We start from the raw sequence: 20,507 nt of genomic DNA, 5'->3' as shown, positions 1-20,507 counted from the left end.
CTATTAGCCCAGCATGGGTAACAGCTATATATAGAATGCTTGGTGACTCTTAACAAGTGACCATGGAGGTGCATAGGCTGTGCCTTAACTTGGCCTGCAGTTGGACCTCTCCTAGGTCTGAGCCAAGGGGCCCCACAGCACACCTACTACATAAAGGCGCTCTACTAAGACTGGGAGACTTAGAAGCCCTGCTTAATACATAGAAACAAACACAAGGAGACAGCCAAAATGGGGAGACAAGAAACAGAGAGATTTTGTGAAAGTTTGCAGCAGGAGCCAAAATAACTCATTTGTAGGGAATAAATCACTGGAAGCGGCTTTTGTAGGCCCACAACTTGGGCCCACATGATAGAAAAGAACGAAGGTTCAGAAAAAAAGAATTCATCAAAATGGAGACAAGCAATATATCAGCTGCAGAGTTCAGAACACTCCTTATAAAGATGCTCAAGGACCTTAGGGGAATAGTAGATGAACTCTGAGAACTTTAACAGAGAGATAGAAAACATAAAAATAGAGATGGAATGTCGGGAGCCATTTTGAGGCAGAATTAAAATGCCAGTAAAGCTGGGAGTTTTGCAAAGTTGGCAAGCTGTGCAGTCTGCTGGCCCGGGAGGAGGTGCACCTGGCTTGAGGGAGAGAAACTGAAGGTCCTTTGACCATGGGAAAGAGTATGTTTAGATAGCTACAAAGTTTCCTGAGTAAATATCAGCAATTAGTTACATACTTGTCCCGACCCGCGGGACTTGTTATTTGGTGGGGGCGAGGGAGACCCAGCCTGTAAGGAAAAACGAGCGGAGAAAAAGGAGTGGAGGCAAGACAGTATTCTGATCAAGCCTCAAATTTTATTTTTGGATAACAAACATATTTATACAGCAAGAACAAAGGGGGGCAGGCAAAGGGTACCTGTTGCAATATGATTGGTCTTCAGCTGGTGGTGTGAGGAGCGGTAAGGACAGGGGGAAGTACGAGGTGGGGGGGAGAGCAGGAGACTATCAGCACCTTTGGTGGTCAGCCAGCTTCTCGGAAAGACTTGTTTATCATGGGTTTGGTTCTCACAGCCTGAGGGCTTGAGAAACCAAGGGCGCAGCTCCCAACACATACTTGTGGGTGTTTGCTTCTCACCTGCTTTGTAGGGTATAAATATGCTGTGCTCAATAAGCTCGGGGCTGCAGCATTGACTGTATGCCCTCCTGAACGTTCTTTCCTGTCTTCTTTTTTCTTAGGCTTCACCCGCCTCTTACAGGTGCTGTTCGACTTTAGCCGGCTGGCTCCGGCAATGGAAAACATGAAAGGGAACTAGTCAGAAATGAAGAATTCGGTATCTGAGATGAAGAGAATCAACAGAATGGATGAAACAGAAGATCGAATCAATGACAAAGAGGCTGAGGGAGCAGAGGACACCCAATCAGAACAGCAACAACAAAAAACGAAGGTAGTTTAAGGAGCCTATGAGACAACATCAAGTATAACAACATTCACATCATAAGGGTACGCGAAAGAAAAGGGAGAGCGAGGAATTGAAAATATATTTGAAGAAATAATGATGGAAAACTTCTCTAACCTGGTGAGGGAAATAGACATATAACCCCAGGAAGTTCAGGGAGTCCCAAACAAGATGAACTCAAAAAGGTCCACACCAAGACACATCACAATTAAAGTGCCAAAGGTTAAATTCAAAGAGAGAATCTTCAAAGCAACAAGAGATAAGTGATTAGTTATATACAAAGAAGTGCCCATAAGCCTGTCAGCTGACTTTTCAACAGAAACTTTACAGGCCAGAAGGGCTTGGCACAAAATTTTCAAAGTGATGAAAACCCAGGACCCACAACTAAGGATACTCTACCCAGAGAAGTTATTTATAATTGAAGGACAAATAAAGAGCTTCCCAGACAAGAAAAATCTAAAGGAGTTCATCATCCACCAAGCCAGTATTACGGGAAATATTGGAGTGACTTCTTTAAGAAGAAGAAAAAATATGTATCAAAAGTCTAAATAAAGAATGACAATACATGTTTATCAATAAGAACTTCAAATGAAAAAGAAATACTCCAATCAAAAGATAGCGTGGCTGAATCAACAAGAAAACAAGACCCTACATATGCTGCCTACAAAAGACTTCATCAGGTTGAAAGACACACATACACTAAAAGGAAGGGAATGGAAAAAGATATTTCATGATGGACCTAGAGGGTATTGTGCTGAGTGGAGTAAGTCAGATAGAGGAAGACAAATACCATATGATTGCATGTGTATGTGGAACCAAAAAACAAACAAATGACAAAAGAAATTCATAAAAAGAAACAAACTCATAGAAACAACATTTTGAGAGTTATAAAATGGGAGGGGCTTTGGGAGGATCAGTGAAAAAAAGGGATGAGATTAAGAAGAACAAAATGTTAGTTACAAAATAGTCATGGAGGTATAAAGTATTCATAAAGCATATAACCGATAATATTGTAATAACTATGTACCATGTCTGAGGGTAACTAGATTTATTGGGGTGATCACTTTGTAAGTTATATAGATGTTTAATTACTATGCTGTACACCTGTAACTAATATAGTATTGTATGCTATCTATAACTGAAAAATAAAAAATTATAAAAAACATACACTTTCCATATAAAATCAGCAATCTCAATCTTAGATATTCATACTTAAATTAACATATGTTCACACAGCAACCTATGCACACATCTTTATGACAGCTTTATTTATAATCACCAAAAATATATAAGCAACCCACGGTCCTTCAAATGGGTAATGGAATCCGGTTTCAGCAGAAGGAATAGAGTGTAGGCTGATCAATTTCAAGGATATCATATATGCTTCCTGAAAAGCTCCACTCTCAAAGAATGGGGTTTCTGAAGGCTGGTCAATACCAGAAATTGAGGTCTTCTACCACAGGTCATTTCACCAGAGAGTTTCTTAAGCTCAGTGGCTCTAAGTTTACACAATGGTGTTTACATAGCTTCCTACTGAAACATCCAATCTGAGATTGCGCATCCATTTCTTGAAGGCTATGAAACTGATTTTAGTGTAGTTACATAGCTTCTCTTTGTCTTTGCAGTGGATTTTCTAGGACCATAGAGGTTTGTGTGGGATTAGCATGAATACCATGGCATTGATTATCCAAAATTTGGCAGAAATGAAGAGGGTGTACTTCTTGCTGAGGATCAACGTGTAGTTGGCTTATACCGCCTTAGTTTCAATATCCTGGGATCGCAAATGTAGTATAATTGTATATTAGGAACATCCCTGTCCCTTACTTTTCCCAGCCTAGAGAACCTTAAAGGTCTCCCCAAATTTCTGTGGAAGTCTTCAGACTAACAGTCTTAATATATCTCTTGCCTCTCATCCCAGCTCCCAATATGTTGTCTTTGATGGTCTCTGAGTAAACTTAGAAGCAAAATTCAGTTCACTCAAAATCACATAATATCAAACATTTTATAATTTTCATGGAAGGTCCAGAAGGTTTACTGGAAGAATTACATCATGCAATACAGAGCACTTAGCAATTTATTTGCTCTCTTGTACCCTGTTCTCTTTCCTCCATTAATTTTGGAGCAATATTTATAATCCATTAAATTACATTACCTTCTTTCGACCTGGGCCCCACTTTGATGAAATAATACTTGTAAAATACAACATTGACATACGAGTTTTTATAGGCCTGGTACTCTCCTCCATGATTTCATTTGGGCCTACTGCACTTGAGTCTCAGTTTTGAATTTTAGGTTTCAAAAGCCTGGACATAAAAGGATTGGGAATGACTCCTGTGCATAGATGATGGCTATGGGAAAAGACTGATGAGTAAGGACTGGGAGGAGCTACAGAGATAAGCAGGGTCCAGGGTTTTCTCTGTCCTTAATTTGAGGGTACCATCTGTTGTCAGTGCACAGGAGCCACACAGGGTCAGAGGAGGACATACAGAAGTGACCAGTGGACATCACTTGCATATAAAAGCTTTGCTGGTTTTCCACGCCTGTCCCTTTGATTACAACCAATGTGTTACCTATTGACAGTCTGTCCTGAAAACCTGCTTAGCCTCTATTTAAATGATCTCAGGTGGATGGCTCTTCTTTCAACAACAACATTATTTGTCAATTGTTTTGCTGATTGATTAGTTTTCTAACATTACTTCCATGGACTTTGTGAAGTCTTCTTTTTTAAAATTTGAAGTTTTACTTTGCAGCCAATTAAATGGGTACAGTTGGTAGGGAGGAGTACCTGAGTGGGGACTAATTTTGTAAGTGGTCAGTTCATCATGAATATATTTTAGCTTAACACAGGCTCGTGAGTTTGGGAATTCAGAAAATAAGTACATTGACCATATCAGTTGTTTATTGCATATTACCATTATCTGCCTCAAAACTCTGTGACTTAGAACAATAAATGCTTATTATCTCACAGTTTCTGAGAGTCAGGTGGTTCTAGTTCAGGTCTCTCATGGGTTTCAACTGGGGCTGCATCATCTGAAGGCTGACTGCTGACTGGGCTGGAGGATCTATTTCCAAGATGGCTCCCTCACTGGTTGGAGGCCTCAGCTCCTCACTGGCTTGTGGCAAGAAGGCTCGATTCCTTGCCATACGGACCTCTCCACACAGTTTCTTGAGTGTCCTTGTGACATGGCAGCTGAGAGAGAGAGAGAGAGGTGGGGGGGGGGGAGGGAGAGAGAGAAAGCAATGTTTTTTAGGGCCTAGCTTCAGGAGTCACATATCATCACTTCTGCCATATTCTATTGGTTTACAGACCTACCCTGATACAACTTGGGAGGAGACTATGCAAAAGCATGAATATTATAAGGTAGGGATTACTGAGGGCTGTTCTGAAGACCAGCTACCACTGTATGCCCTCTGGCCCCTAATAATTCATGTTCCTCCCGCATGAAAAATACTCAGCCCCATTCAAGACACTTCAAACTCTAGTCCTATTATAGCATCAGCTTCAAGCCCAGAATTTCATCACCTAAATTAGGTCCAGTTTGGATGAGATATATCATTTATCAAGTACATTTTCTTAAGTATAACTGTTCCCTAAGTACACATTTGAGTGAAATTCCTCTCCTTCTGAAGACCTATGAACTAAAGAGAAAGTCATTTGCCCACCTCCTTCCAATATATAATGGTGGAACAGGCATAGAATAACTACCATAGATATTCTTATTCAAAAAGGGGGGAAATGGCCTGGGTTTTACCTTTCAAGGTCCCAACCACATCATAATCTAACCTTGCTGAAACTACCTGGACATTACTGTGAATGACTTTTCGGTGTCTTCCCAGCTCTTCAATCACACTTTTGGTACACAAGAAAATGATGAAGTTTCTGCCATTTCTATAGATGTTGAGTTTTATCCACTACATTTTGATCTTTATGAATTTCATTTACAAAAGAAAATTTGAACTTCAGTTGGGGCTTGCCTTATAGCCACATTTGATTAATTATAATTAATGCTTTTATGATAGCATTTAGAGTCTTGAATTTTGTTCAAGATTAAAATTTTGAGGTGAGCAGAGCAGCCGCTGGAGATGCCTGATGTTCTGTTCTGAGGAGCAGCCAATGACATGATGAAGTGGACCAGGGATCAATTACACTTAAGAGGGACTATGGAATGGTATGTACCAGAGGTGGAAGTCCAAGTCAAATGTAGAAATACAGCTTCACTGAGCAACCAAGAGTGTCAGCTGTAGCCGAGGCAATCTCAGCAGCAACAAGTACCTATGGTGGATTTCCAGGTGGAATTGAGGCAGGTATTCTTAGCTGAGATACCAAGAAGTAGTTAAAGCAGTCTTGGAACATCACAGCTAAAAGGTAATAAAAATATAATCTATGGGGAAAAAAATGAAAATTTGAGATTACAGAAATAACTCATGCTTCTGTAAAAAATTTAAAAAAATCCAGAGTATGTAAAAAATGAAAGTCCCTTCCCCACCTCTTACCACTCCTTAGAAATAATCATTGCTAATACTTTGGTTTATATCCTTTCAGGTTTTTATCTATGTTTATTGTTGATAGAGTTTATGCACATTGTTGACGGCAGCTTTAAAGTTTGATAATATTTTTGTTTATGGAGAAAACACCCCACAAATATTTGTATTTTTTAATGCTCGATTTATTAAACATGTATATATAAACAGAACTTTGAAAAATAACATTTAATATTTAAACATTGATTACAAACTTCATCAATTTCCTTAAACAACTTAAATTGCAATTACAGATTTAATATGATGGTTATTTGAATATACTTTAAACAGTACACAATATAAACACAAATACAGTGATTACAAAACTTACTATCATTACACTTAAATTTAATTTAAAACACCAACACCAGGGATTTAATTCATTAGTTCACTAAATTGTTCAAAAACATCATTCTTATTTTTCTCTAGAAAAAACATACTTTCTTAAGTTTGCTGAAATACTTCTTTTGATGTTTTCTTGGTGGTACCAAAATTTTATCAGATCCTGTATACCCTCCAAAGAATATTGTCTCAGAACCTCATATGCACTGAAGTGCTAGAATTGGGTTTCTCAACAGGTTGATTCATGCTTGAAGATTGTAGTTTCTCCCAAGAAGCTATCTTTGTTATAGTAAAACTTCTCTTGTTACTCCAATAAGTCTTTTAATGTTTGTTTATATCTTCCTCGTGTTTTTAGTTTTTGCATATGAGATGATGTATTCCTTTAGTTCCACTTGGCCAGAGTTATGGAATCCCTTATTGTCATTATGATACATTAACTTGCTTTGTTAGCATTATTTGAAAATTATGCATTATTAATGCCATATAGTTATGGGAGCATCTAGTGGATTCATCTCATGGGAGAGAAGGATTGTGTTTGCACAATTGTGCTCATCTTTAGGACATTTGGCTCAAGATCCCCTTTCTCCTTGGGCATGGAATGTAACCAGTGCTGGTTAACTGGCTGGGCCTCCTTTCTACTTGGTTATCATGTGTAGCCACATGTGCTGATCAGTCTTTTCTGTTCTTGGAACAGTTCCTATTTTTTCTGGGACTATTTGGCTCATACGCAGTTCCATGTTTTCATCCTTTTCCATTTCACGGTGGAAACGAGCATATATTTGTTCACTATAAATAGATGTGTACTTAGAAGAAACACACATACTCATATTTAGTAATACTCCCTTTCTTATAAAACCTAAAAAAATTTCAAAAATCCTAGTATAATCGATCTTTTGTATTATACATTTTTGTAACAGTTTACAGTAATTTTTCTTTATTTAAATATTGCTATGAAGTATTTATTTCTTGCTTATTGGTGGGGCCCCAAATATGTTTGTGTTGCCATCCTTCCTCATGTATGTAACTCCGGGGTAAATCTTGACTAGGTTAAGATGATCATGGTGGTTTTATTTTCCTTGATTGTTTGAAAGATTTGGGTTTGGTGCCCAGTTTTGGCCAAAGATAGATAAGGGGAAACTGCTGGATGGTTTCTGGGAAAGCTTCTCTTGTTCTTAAAAAGGGAGGCACAGGAAGAAATGGTCTTTCTTTTTCCGGTGAATGTTGTTATGCCTCTATGGGATTCCTGGAGTGGTAGTTGGCAGTTTGCCATGAAGATAATTCATTGAGTTAACTGATGAAGAACAGAAAAATAGAAGAAAATAAAATAAAATAAAATAAAATAAAATAAAATAAAAGAAACCTTGGCTCCTTGATAATGCTGTTGAACCATTGAACTAACCACCCTAGAGGCTTCTTTTTTTCTGAAATAATAATTTTCCTTATTGTTCGAGTCATTTTGAATTGATTTTTTTTTCGGGGGGGGGTTAACTACAACTAATTAACCAATTGATTTTTTGGTTACTTACAATTAGAAAGCATTCTAACTAATACATTTACTTATTTCAATTAACCCTACCTATTTAGTCTTTGCTCCTCAAAAGTCACAACATAGCCAATGGGAGCCCCTCAAATTGAACATCTTGCCCTATTAGCACTGCTATGACTTTCTGAGAGCACCCTTAATTTTTTTTTTTTTAACAACAATAATGCTTTAAGTTATCCTGAGTTTTACCTGCCCTAAGGCTTGGAGTCAGCTACTTTCTAAGGATCTCAGATTTCTTTTAGTGGAGAAAAATACTATAGACCAGAATTTGGGTTCTAAGGAGTTGAGGTAGATAAAAAGGACTATCATTGCTATTGGGACCCTCCTAGTAGTGATAGAGCTGGAAAAGGGCTAATTTTCCTAATATAGTAATAGTTCTTACAAATCAATAAGAAAAAGACCAAAATCCAATGGAAAAATGGGATAGCTAGTTCACAGAAAAGGAAATGCAAATGGCTCCTACAATATAAAAAGATACTCAGCCTTATTCATAATAATAGACATGCAAATAAAATTACACTAGAGTACCATTTTTCATCTATCAAATTGGCTAAGGTAAAAATGTTTATCAACATACTATTGGCAAGAGTGAGGGAGAATGAGTGGACTCAGTGATGGGAGTGTAGATAGGCACAACTTCTACGGAGGGCTAGTTAGCAATTTCTACCAAAATTACACATGCTTTTGGCCTAGAAGTTTCATTTCTAGGATTTTGTACTACAGATATACTCACATATGAGAAATGATAAATATATACCAGGTAATTTTTTTCAGCAAAAAAACCAATCTTTATAGTTACAAAAGATTGCAAGCAAGTTAAATGTCCACTTACAAGAAACTGGTATCATATATTATATTACATCAAATATATTATATTACATCAAAACAATGTCAACTTTAAGGACAAGGAAGCTCTTTAAGTACCGACATGGAAGTATCTTCTGATTTATGTTGCAATTTGGAAAAACAAGGTACAGAACAGTATGTAAAGTTTGCTACCATGTGCAGAAAAAAAGACAAAGAGTTTAGGTATGTACTTATTTGTGAATGTGCACAAAAGAGACTGGTGACAGTGACAACCGAGGGCTGAGGAACGAGGTGGCTTGGGCCAAGAGAGAGGGAGACACTAGTGAATCTTGTGAACTTTGAATCAAATGAATGTACTTTCCACTAAAAAAATAAATGAAGGAGAAAATAGACATTACGGACATTTTCCATCAACTTCATTTGTTTTACCAGGCTGACAAGTAGTCCATATCATGGTGGTACCAGAGTTTGTTTTAGTATTCCCTTATTATTTACACTGTCTGGGAGTTACTTGTTTGCTGTTTTCCCCTGCAAGAGAAGGACTTATTTATAATTGATTTTTCAGTTCAGTGTGTTTCAGGAAACACTTATTGACATCCACAGCCTGATGTTGTGCTAAATCCAGGAGAAACAAAAGTCGGTAAATCATACTGGAAATGTGGCCCTAGGAGCTCACCTAGGCGGGGCATATGGACATAAACAACTACTGTTTACTAAGTGTGAAATAATAGAAGTGTGCACAGAGTTAAAGCAGTAGAAGAGAAGCTGATTAACTCTGGTGAGGGGAGTGGGGAGGAGTGAAGTGGCCAAGGAAGACTTCGCTGAAAAACTGGAGTCTAACCAGGGTTTAGAAGGCTGCATACAATTTTCCAGGAGCAAGGACTACAAGCAAACAACATGATGGGTTCTGGGAAACATAGCACTCCAGCCTAAAGTGGAGGAACCAGAGATGAGGATGGGGTGCAGTGGGATGAGGTGGGAGGAGGACAGGTCAGGTTATCAAGGGCTTTGAATACCAAGAAGTTTGTTGTCCCGCCCCGCGGGACAGTCAACGGAGGTCCTAGGACTGAAGGAGAAGGGGGACAAGAGGCTCAAAGAATGGAGACAAGACAGGCTTTCTGATCAAGTCTCGTTTATTGTAAATAGGGGGGTTACATATATAGGGGCAGGTTTAAGGGAGGGAACATGTAGTTTTAGGTGGGAGCTACCTAATCACAAGATGTCTTAACTTCTTAACTTTCTTTATCTATCTTGGTAACGTGAGCAAAGCGCTAGCTGTTTTGAAAGGATTATACTATTGTCTCCAGTTCCTGGAACCTTAGTCCCCCGGGGCAATGTTAGGAAGGACATTTATCTTTACAGGTCTGAGTCGTTCCTATATTCAGGCGAGGGGCTTCCTCTGACTTTGGGCAGCCTGGCTCCCAACAGTTTGTATTTTTATGCTACGGGCAACAGAGAGGGAGGGACTCTTAAGCTAGAAAGGGATGAGCTCCAGAGCCTGGCACAGGGTAGAGTAGAAAGTGTTCAAAGTTGGTCAAATTAATTCGGTAACCCAAATGCCATCTTCAAATGCTGCTGCAGACCAGGTCTCCTTGCCTCCCTCCTTTATCCATCTCTACAACCACCCACACGTCTGCCTGCTGGGCTAGGCAGCGGTTCCTTCTTCCTGCATGTTTTCTGCTCAAATTCTCTTCTACTTTCCCATTCCATCCTCCTCCCGCCAAGATAATGTTCCGCACCTTGGGCCTCCTCCAAGTCCCCGGCTGAAGTCCGCTGCAGGACCTGGCAGGTGGCCGGGCCTGCTACCCACACCCCTGACCCCCGCCCCTCTCCCGCAAGATTTCTGAGGGGCGGGGTTTCGGGCCCTGTTATGTAGCCGGCCGCTCTTCTGCCCCCTCCGAAGGCAAGAAACTTCTTCGAGCAAGATGGGTTTGTACTGCGTTCGTGTGTCCACCGGGTCCTCAGTCTTCGCGGGCTCCAACAACAAGGTGCAGCTGTGGCTGGTCGGCCAGCACGGGGAAGCTGCGTTTGGGACGCGACTGCGGCCGATGCGGGGCAAGGTGAGCGGGCGGGAGCCGAGCGGTGGGCTGCACCCCTGTCCCCAAGGCCGTCAAATACCGGAGAAGAGACGTGCCCCCTGCGCAAAGAGAGCTCAGAGACCGCTACGCAGAGCCCTTAGGGCGGTACATGGCACACTGCAAGGGCTCACTAAGTGTTCCCGTTGCCCTCCTCCTTGGAATAGAGAGGACACTCCTGCGTGTCTGTCGTTCACAGTGCTCTCTCTTCTCGAAACTCAGGGACCCTGGATCGGCCAGGAGGGTCCTCTTTCCCCTGTTCTTAAAAGCTGCTGTTTCTAACCTCTTCTGCTATTGCTAGATCTCCTAACTTGAGGGCTTGACCACCCAAGTGAGGCCGGGTGGGGTGGGGAAACCCGGAGGGTGAGTGGGGGGCAGAAGCTAAGAGACGAGAACAATAAATTCCTGACCCATTTCCCTTCTTGCATCACAGCTACCTCGTATTCGCGCATAGCTTTTGTTACTTTTTTTCCTCCGCAATTCCCATCCCCAAATTCCCACCTCCCGTCCAGCTCTCTCCAAGATCCCCTGATCCAGATGTCTGTACCATGGACGCCCCAAGTGAGGTCCTCGCTTCTTCCCACCTCTCAGACCTCTCCTCCTGCCTCCCCCAGGTGCCTGTCCCTCGAGCCTTCCCCTCCCATTGCCTCTGTATAACCAAGAATTGAGCGCTGTCAATTCTATCTCCTGGTCATCTCCGGCACTGTGTCCAAATTTCTACCCACCCCCGACCACCAGGCTCCTTGAACCTACGCCACCTTTAGCCTCTTGTCAGGCTTCGCCACTTTCTCTCCGGTCCTTGAAAGCCCTTCTGCAGCCAGAGCGACTTGTTCCAAATACATCCCTACCCTTAAAACATTCCCTACGGCTTAAAACATTTGAATGGCTTCCGTTTGTTTTCAAGACCAAATCCAAAGCCCTTAACCTTCGAGCCTCTTCACAATCTGGTCCAGCTCATCTCCCACATCTCGAGCTCAGCGCCCCACTCCACGCGGCTGTTCGCCCTAGCTCAGCCTCCAGCTCTCTCGTGTCCTCTCGCTGGCACTCATTTCCCCTATTTTTTCTTCTCTCTCACTCTCCCTAGCTAAACCCTTCTCAACTGGAGGTCTCCACTTCAAATGTCCTTCGGGAAGCCTGCCTCCAGGTCGGGTGGGGCTTTTGCGGCGCTCGGCGCTCGGCCTTGGAGTGGAGGTGGTCTCCCCGCTGTAATTGCTTGGTTAATAGTGTATCTTCACGTGCGACTGTGCGCTAGCCCAAGGCGCGGCGCCGGTGTCCAGTGCCCAGTTCAGTGCTTGGCACAATCAATGACTACAGGGAGAAAAAAGGGAGGGAAGGAATGCATCTTCCCTTCTCCGCCTCAACCCGGACTGAAGAACTCGACGACCCATAATGGGGCCACCTGTTCGACGTGACCCCATTCTCTTTCTGTCTCCTTTTGCCCCACTTTCCCTGAGACCCAGCTTTCCAAAAAGGGCGCCCCAGGGAGGAGGGCTCCTTCCAAGTGTCCCTTCCTGCAACCCCATGGATGCTGAACCTCTTACATTGCCTGCAGGAGACAGAATTCAAGGAGGATGTGTCTGAATACCTGGGGCCGCTGCTGTTTGTGAAATTGCACAAACAGAGCTTCTTTCAGGATGACTCCTGGTTCTGCAACTGGATCTCTGTGCAAGGCCCTGGGGCCAGTGGGGACGAGTACAGGTTCCCATGTTACCGCTGGGTGAAGGGCAATGGCGTCCTGAGCCTAGCCGAGGGCACTGGTGAGTGTGGGGTGAGGGCGTGAAGAGACCTCTGGGACACAAGAGAAGCTGGGAATGAGGGAGAGGAGAAGGGAGGACAGTGCTTTGGGGCAGAAACTGGAGGGCCGGTTCTTTGCATATTGCAGAAGAGCAGGTTGCTGGAGGTTGGGGAGAGGGATGATGTGGAAGGGTCAGGCTTCCACCCCAGGAAGGAGGCTGAAGAGGCAGCCTTAGCAAGGACAGGAGACAGGCTCTCAGGAGAGGCCTCACCGGCCATGCCCTCTTCCCCACTTCTAGGACGCACGGTGGTAGATGACCCTCAAGGCCTGTTCAGAAAACACCGGGAAGAGGAGCTGGAAGAGAGAAGGAAGCTGTACCGGTTAGCCTGAATCCTGCCTTCTGACTCCTCCTGACCCCACAGGGAGTGCTGGCCCTACCCAGCACCAATGCCTGATTTCATTTCTGCCCCACAGGTGGGGTAACTGGAAGGATGGGTTAATCCTGAATGTGGCAGCGACCACTTTGAATGACCTCCCTGTAGATGAGAGATTTCTGGAGGACAAGAGAATTGATTTTGAGGCTTCACTGGCCAAGGGGTGAGAACAAGTAATGGGGGGCTGGGTAAGAGGGAGGCGTCCTAGTCCAGTGTAGGCCAAGAGGCTCTTGTGGACTTCACATGGCTGGAATAGTCTGACGTGGGTGCCTTTGGTTGTAATGTGTGATTCTGAGAATAACTCAAACTCTTTACATATCTTTCCTTGAAGGCTGGCCAACCTAGCTATCAAAGACTCTTTAAATGTTCTGACTTCCTGGAAGGATCTAAATGACTTCAACAGGATTTTCTGGTGTGGCCAGAGCAAGCTGGCTGGTCAGTCTCCCTATCCCATTACTTCTCCTAGGACTCTTACCCCAGATCCCCGCCTCCCCCCTTAATCTAGGAAAACAGGGCTGGGAGACTTGAGATCTGGGTCCCTCCGATACGCTGGAGTCAAGAGGGGATGGTTTGGAAGGGGTTGGAAGAAGTAAGAGCTCAGATCTCACAGTATGCTCCACAACTGCCATCCCCAGAGAAGGTGCGGGACTCCTGGAAGGAGGATGCCATATTTGGGTACCAGTTTCTTAATGGCACTAACCCCATGGTGCTTAGACGCTCCAGTCATCTTCCAGCCCGACTAGTTTTCCCTCCAGGAATGGAGGAGCTGCAGGACCAGCTGGAGAAGGAGCTTCAGGTATGGACATAGCACAAAGGGGACCACACAGTGAAATGGAGGTGGGATCAGTGTTTGTCCTGCTGTGGTGTCCATGTGGGTCCAACTTGCTGCCTGATAGCAAGAAGGGATTCTATTCAGAAGAAATCTTGAGTGAAATACAACCACATGGCCTTCCTCTCTGAATTAGAAATGCATATTGTGGAGGAAGTATGTATGATGGGTGATAGAGACAGAGTTAAAATGATATAACTGGGCCTTGGTGCTAAGGATTTGAGGAGGCTGTGGAGTAAGAAAATCAGGTCAAGGGTGAGGTTATTAATCAGGAATCAACATGGATCAATTGAGAGAGAAAACTCATGGATTATAGGGTGAGACAGACTTGGGTTTGATTCGTGGCTCTGCTGTTAATAAACTGTGTGACTTCAGGCAAGATACCTATCCTCTCTGGTCATCTGTGTCCTCTTTTATAAAACTGAGGCTAATTCAAGTGCATATAAGAATCACATGAGGCCTTAAGCACATGATCCAGTACCTGGTACAAAGTAGGTGATGGAGACAAGTTAGTTTCTTCTTTTTCTTTTTCCTTTGGGGAAGCAGAGTGGGAAGAAGATGCCTTATGCTGACAGCAGCCCTTTTCCTCTGCTCCTATCTAGGGAGGCACACTGTTTGAAGCTGATTTCTCCCTGCTGGATGGGATCAAGGCTAACAACATCCTGTGTAGCCAGCAGTACCTGGCTGCCCCTCTGGTCATGCTGAAACTGCAGCCTGATGGGAAACTCTTGCCCATGGTCATCCAGGTGAGAGGACCCAGGATTTCTGCTTCCCCATGGTTGGCCCTCTCAGCTCAGCCCCTCACTCAAATTCACTGAGTCACTCTGTGCTAACACCTTGTGCTAAAGCACTGGGGGAGGCATTAAAAGAGGAAGTGGACAAAGAGAAAGTTGCAATCTAGGTGGAGATACAGATTGGGCAAATCTAAATAAGCTCCAGTACCTGGAAGTACCTGAGGATGGAAACAGTCTGGGAGGGTCATGGGAAGTGGGGTGGGCATGAATCTTGAGGGAGGGACAGGACCTTCCTCCACACAAAGGAAAAATGGGCCAGGCAGGAATCTTGAGTGTGAGGAGTCAGAAGATTACCAGTGGACAGTTGGGCTGGAGTGGTGGGGAATAATATGAAGGTGACAAGGGCCAGACTGCGGTGGGCCATGGATGTCAAAACAAGGACTATGAACAGAGGAGGTTGGTGAAGGCTGTTGTGAAAGATGCTGTAGGCACATTATATGGGCCATTGTGTTTAGGATGGATTGCAGAAGGGAAATACTAGATATAGGGAATAGGGTGACATGCTACAGCAATTGTCCAAGGTGGAAGTGATGCGCTCAGATGTGGGAATCGCCATGGAGGTACAGAGAAAAGATGGATGGGAGTGTGGGGGAAAACTGAACTGGCTTAGATTCAAGAAGAGAGGAAAGAGTCAAGGCATCTGCAGAAACAGGACAAATAAAGAGGCAAAGATGCTTAAGTGGGCTTTTGTCTAGCCAATTATGAGGTGATGGGGAGATATTCAAATTGTGACATCTACCTAGGGACTAGCTGAGAGCTAGACACTTAGCTGTGTAGGGAGGGGTGGTGATGAAAGGTTGGAGAGAGACTGAGATTTCTGGGGAAAAAAGTGTGGGATAAAGGAAACAAGAGTTTGAGGGAACTGAAAGGAGAAATGGAGGCTGGAGAAGGCAGTGGAAGAACGGTTTCTGTAGAAGGCCTGGGGCAGAGCAGCTTGCTAACAGAGCAGCTTGTTAACAAACTGGTAGGAAATGTTGGGGAAGGAATAGTGGCTGTTAGGGAGTAGCAGCAGTCAGATGGAGAAAGCTAAGCAAATTTGGGAGAAAAGGAAGGGTTAAATATGCAAAGGAGTGAGGAATCTGCTGGGCACCTGGCACTCATCCCCTCCCTTTCCTTACACTCTTATCCTTTCTCCAGCTCCAGTTGCCACGCATCGGATCCCCTCCCCCACCACTTTTCCTGCCCACAGATCCCCCAATGGTCTGGCTCCTAGCCAAATGCTGGGTCCGTAGCTCTGACTTCCAGCTTCATGAGCTGCACTCTCATCTTCTGAGGGGACATTTGATGGCTGAGGTTATTGCTGTAGCCACTATGAGGTGCCTTCCATCGATACATCCTATCTTCAAGGTAACACATTATTTCCTTCTCTCCTGTCTGCTCATCTCTTCGCCCCATGGCACAGTCCCACCTCTGGAGGCACCTTCTCTGTGGAATTTCAGGGTGTGGGGAGAGCCAGCCAATGAAAGACAAGTGAGAAAGACAGTGAAAGTATGGCTTGCTCTGCATTTTCAACAGGTGACATCACCTTCCAAAGAAGTGAAAATGATTCATGGGCAAGGTGGGGGTGGGAAGGATGAGTGGTGGGGGATGAGAAGTCTTGCTTCTTTTTATGTATAAAGTGCAGATAGATAGACATACAGTATATAAACACTACACACAAATGACTGAGGAGTCTATCAAAAAAGAGGGACCATGCAAATAAAAGATTTTTCCAGCTAGTTTTGAAGAGTTCTAAAATAGTAACACATAGGCCAGTTAGAGGGGCTCGGGTCAACAACAATAGCCTGTTTTGTTTTTTGTTTTTTTGTTTTTTTGTTTTTTTTTTTTGTTTTTACAGACAATTAGAATAGAGTATTCACCCTTTAACTTTTTTTCGTGGGTGCCTCCTATGGGGCAAGAACCATTCTAGATGCCAGTGGTAAGCAAGACAAGCAAAGTTATCTTTGGGGAATATTCATTTCCATTTAGGGCTAACAGACAATAAAGACTATGTTGTAACATATCAGCTGCGATAAGTATGATGCAGGGGATCAAATGACGTGATGGTGAGTTTAGACTGGTCAGGAAAGGCTCCCAGGCAGATGGCATTGAGAATAAGAATACGAGGAGCCAACTATAAAATGATCAAGGGGCATGTTGTTCTAGGTAGAGGGAAAAGCTAGTGCAAAGGTCCTGAGGTAGACACAAACTTGGCATTTTGAAGAACAGAAAGAAATTGAACGTAATGGACAAAAAGGAGAGATTAGGAGATGAAGTTCCAAAGGGAGGCAGGTGAGAGCATTCTCAATGGAAACAATTATGCTCCCCAAGGAGGTGAAAGTGGTTCTGCGGAGGGGCAAAAGCTTATCATTTTAATGTATAAAGTACATATATACATACACTATAGAATAGATATAGTATATCTGTAGCATTAAAATTTCACAGGGGTGAAAGTGGGAAAAACTATCTAAAAAGGCTCTTTAGAGTAGAGTGGTAATGAAAAAAAGGTTGAAAATAACTGAGCTAGAACTTGAACAGTTTTGAAAAGAAAAGGAGAATGATTTCTTTCAATTACCATAGAGCAATAAGTCAATGGGTTGTGGAAAGCCACGAATTACAAATCAACTGAACACACTTGATGTCCAGGGGCCACCGCTTTTCTTGAAGACCTGGTACCTTTCGTGCTCCTCAACCCCAGTATCCTGCAGGGACTGGCCACAGCTGTCTTCTGACTTTGCCCTTCTCTGCTGTCTCCTTCCAGCTGTTGCTCCCCCACCTGCGATATACCATGGAAATTAACGTGCGGGCCAGGACTGGGCTGGTTTCTCCCATGGGTGTTTTCGACCAGGTATAAAGAGAGGAGGGGGATTCTGGAGTTCATGCTTTGGCCTCAGCAGGTGGATTTGCCTGACCCTGCCCATTCTTGAAACTCAGGTGGTGAGCACCGGTGGGGGAGGCCATGTGGAGTTACTCAAGCGAGGTGGAGCCTTTCTAACCTATAGATCATTTTGTCCCCCTGATGACCTGGCTGACCGGGGACTCCTGGGCGTCAAGTCTTCTTTCTATGCCCACGATGCCCTGAGGCTCTGGGAAATCATCTCTCGGTGAGGCAAGGGAAAGACAAGGGCTGCTGGGGGTCAGTGGAGAGGAAGAGGCTAGGAAAACAGGAGGTCCATGTCTTGGTTGGGGGGCTGGGGACCTTCACCTGGTCATGTGGGCAGAGGACCTTGAGGCTCTCTGTCAGCTTCAACACACTTGGCCCAACTCCTTGGCTGACAGCTATGTAGAAGGAATTGTGAATCTTCACTATAAGATGGACAAGGCTGTGAAAGAGGATCTAGAGCTGCAAACCTGGTGTCAAGAGATCACTGAAATTGGACTGCAAGGGGCCCAGGACCTAGGTAAGTTGAGCCCCTGCCCTGAGGCCTCTAACCTGAGAGGTTCCTCTTTGGAATCTCCCCAGAATCCTCCCTACATCTATGGAAACTTCCAGAAGCATGTCCAACCTCAATGACAATGCCCAAAGGCCTTCTCAGATTCTTTTTCGTCTCAGAGACAGGTCCCCATCCTATGCATTAAGAACCCCTCTAGGTCCCAGATGCATGCAGTGGGACCAGTGGTTGCTCATAAATTTTTAACATCTGGATCCCTGGGGAAAAAAGCCCCGATTTGTAACATTCATCCATTTCTATATTGTAAATATTTCCACTGTGGCTACCAATGTTATGTCAACCGGCTTGCTGAATTCCTGAACATTTAGTGTAACTGACTCTCGTGAGCCAGTATGAGCCATACCAGTGCCCCGCCGAGCAGGGCCCTCCCAGCAGATCTCCCCATTTCCCCCATTACAACCTGCACTCATATCAGTTCCCACAAGAGTTCCTGATAATCCTTGGCACCCCTTCTCCCCTCTCTTGTTCTCCTTACTTGGCCTCATTTTTCTGAGCTCTGCTTCTATTCCTGGCCTCACAGCTTCTAAGTTTCCTTACCCCTTGTAGGATTTCCCGTCTCCTTACAGTCCCGGGACCAGGTTTGCCACTTTGTCACTATGTGCATCTTTACCTGCACTGGCCAGCACTCCTCCACACACCAGGGCCAGGTACTTATCATAGGGGAGCAACTGGGTATTTGCACCTGGAGTAGGGGAGGGAGTTGTGTGCAGGTGGCTTATCAGACATTGATTCTAGATATCTACTTCTCCTTAGCTGGATTGGTACTCTTGGGTGCCTAACACACCTTGCACAATGCGGCTGCCCCCGCCGACCACCAAGGATGCGACACTGAAGACGGTGATGGAAACATTGCCCAACTTTCATCAAGCTTCTCTCCAGATGTCCATCGTTTGGCAGCTGGGTAGACGCCAGCCATTTATGGTGAGAGCCAGGTGCTCAGATCCCTGAGGAAGGGGGCAGCTGTGGGGAAGTGTGGCACTCCAAACTAGGGGTCATAAGGCTCTCAGCTGCTTTTTTCTTTCCATCTCAGGTGGCTCTGGGCCAGCATGAGGAGGAGTATTTTTCAGGCCCTGAGCCCAAAACTGTGCTGAAGAAGTTCAGGGAGGAGCTGGCTGCCCTGGATAAGGAAATTGAGGTCCGGAATGCAAAGCTGGACATACCCTACGAGTACTTGCGGCCTAGCCTGGTGGAAAACAGTGTGGCCATATGAGCACCCCCAGCCTTTGGTTGTTTCAGCCCCTACTTCACCCAAGCCATGACTCCATTGCTTTCAGTCTCACCCTTCACCAACTATGTCCCTTCCTATCTGTACCCTCCCTAAAGTGTCACCTTTATATTGTGTATGCCCACAGTGAATAAATTTTACTTTAGATGTACCACCTAGAGTCCTTATTTCCTTTTATTTCTCCCTCTCTTCCCATTCTTCTCCATTCCTCCATTATCACTGGCATCTCCCACAGGGCACAAAATAGTCACATTAATATAAACTGTTTCAAGACTAGACTAGGGTAATAATACATATTACTCCATGTTTTTAAAAATAATTTTGAAACTGCTCTGAGTTTAACAACAAAAAGATATTTTAGACTAATGAAAGGAACTCAGATCAAAGGATCCTAAATCAAATACTGGCAAAAGAATGTAGCACATCTTTTTTAACTAGATGGGATTTAGCTACATGTCCTGAAGCCAAGAACAACACAGAACAAACAATTAACACAGCAATTCTCAAGATTTTCACTTTGTTGCTCTCTTAGAAAAAGATAAATTCCCACATTTCTCCCACTTCCAGTCCTGGCAAGCACTAATCTACTCTCTGATTCTGAGTTTGACTATTTGGCTAGTTCGACTAGTTTGACTACAAATCATGCAGTATTTGTCTTTCTGAGTCTGGCTTATTTCACTTAGCGTAATGTCCTTTAGGTTCACCCATGTTGTCACAAAGGGCAGGATTTCCTTCTTTTTAAGGTCTGAATAATATTCCATTGTCCATATACACTATATTTTCTTTATCCATTCACTACTTGCAGACATTTAGGTTGTTTCCATACCTTGGCTATTGTGAATAATGCTGCAATGAACATGGGAGTGCAGATATCTCTTTGAGCTCCAGGTTTCAGATCCTTTGGATATATACTCATAAGTGGAATTACTGGGTCATACGGTAATTCCATTTTTAATTTTTCAAAGAACCTCTGTACTGTTTTCATAGTGGCTGCACCAATTTACATTCTCACCAACAGTACACAAAGGTTCCTTTTTCTCTACATCTTCATCAGCAATTTTATCTCTTTTTGATAGGAGATCTAATTGGTCTGTTGACCATCCATGGTTTGAGATAGTTAATGTATTATGAACTGTGACAATCTTAATAGCATACAAGAACTATACCCTTGACTCCTAAGTGTCCAGCCCACTGTGTTTAAAAAGTCTCAATATGAAAAAAAAGTGACAAATTTAAGATGCAAAGGAGTGTTGGGGCACTGAAGAGAGTGGAGGCACCACAGATAAGACCAGATAGGCCGGTTGGCCTGAAACTCGAGAGTGAAAGC

General features: G+C 43.8%; 1 protein-coding gene and 1 pseudogene across 1 annotated transcript; both read left to right on the top strand.

The window, feature by feature from the left end:
* The first annotated feature begins 5,566 nt into the window (after positions 1-5,566).
* On the top strand, positions 5,567-6,052 carry LOC107509451 (annotated as a pseudogene).
* A 4,424-nt stretch (positions 6,053-10,476) lies between these two features.
* ALOX15 (arachidonate 15-lipoxygenase) lies at positions 10,477-19,332 on the top strand. Its single transcript, XM_016142061.2, has 14 exons — positions 10,477-10,717; positions 12,285-12,489; positions 12,766-12,847; positions 12,942-13,064; positions 13,233-13,336; positions 13,537-13,697; positions 14,333-14,476; positions 15,662-15,871; positions 17,265-17,351; positions 17,438-17,607; positions 17,783-17,904; positions 18,502-18,602; positions 18,709-18,876; positions 18,986-19,332. The coding sequence occupies exons 1-14, from the start codon at positions 10,583-10,585 to the stop codon at positions 19,163-19,165; spliced, it is 1,992 nt and encodes a 663-aa protein (XP_015997547.2). The 5' UTR covers positions 10,477-10,582; the 3' UTR covers positions 19,166-19,332.
* Positions 19,333-20,507: the final 1,175 nt, after the last annotated feature.

This window comes from Rousettus aegyptiacus, unplaced genomic scaffold (assembly GCF_014176215.1).
Source record: "Rousettus aegyptiacus isolate mRouAeg1 unplaced genomic scaffold, mRouAeg1.p scaffold_m13_p_6, whole genome shotgun sequence".
Taxonomy (NCBI): domain Eukaryota; kingdom Metazoa; phylum Chordata; class Mammalia; order Chiroptera; family Pteropodidae; genus Rousettus; species Rousettus aegyptiacus.
This window is presented reverse-complemented; position numbering and strand designations above follow the sequence as displayed.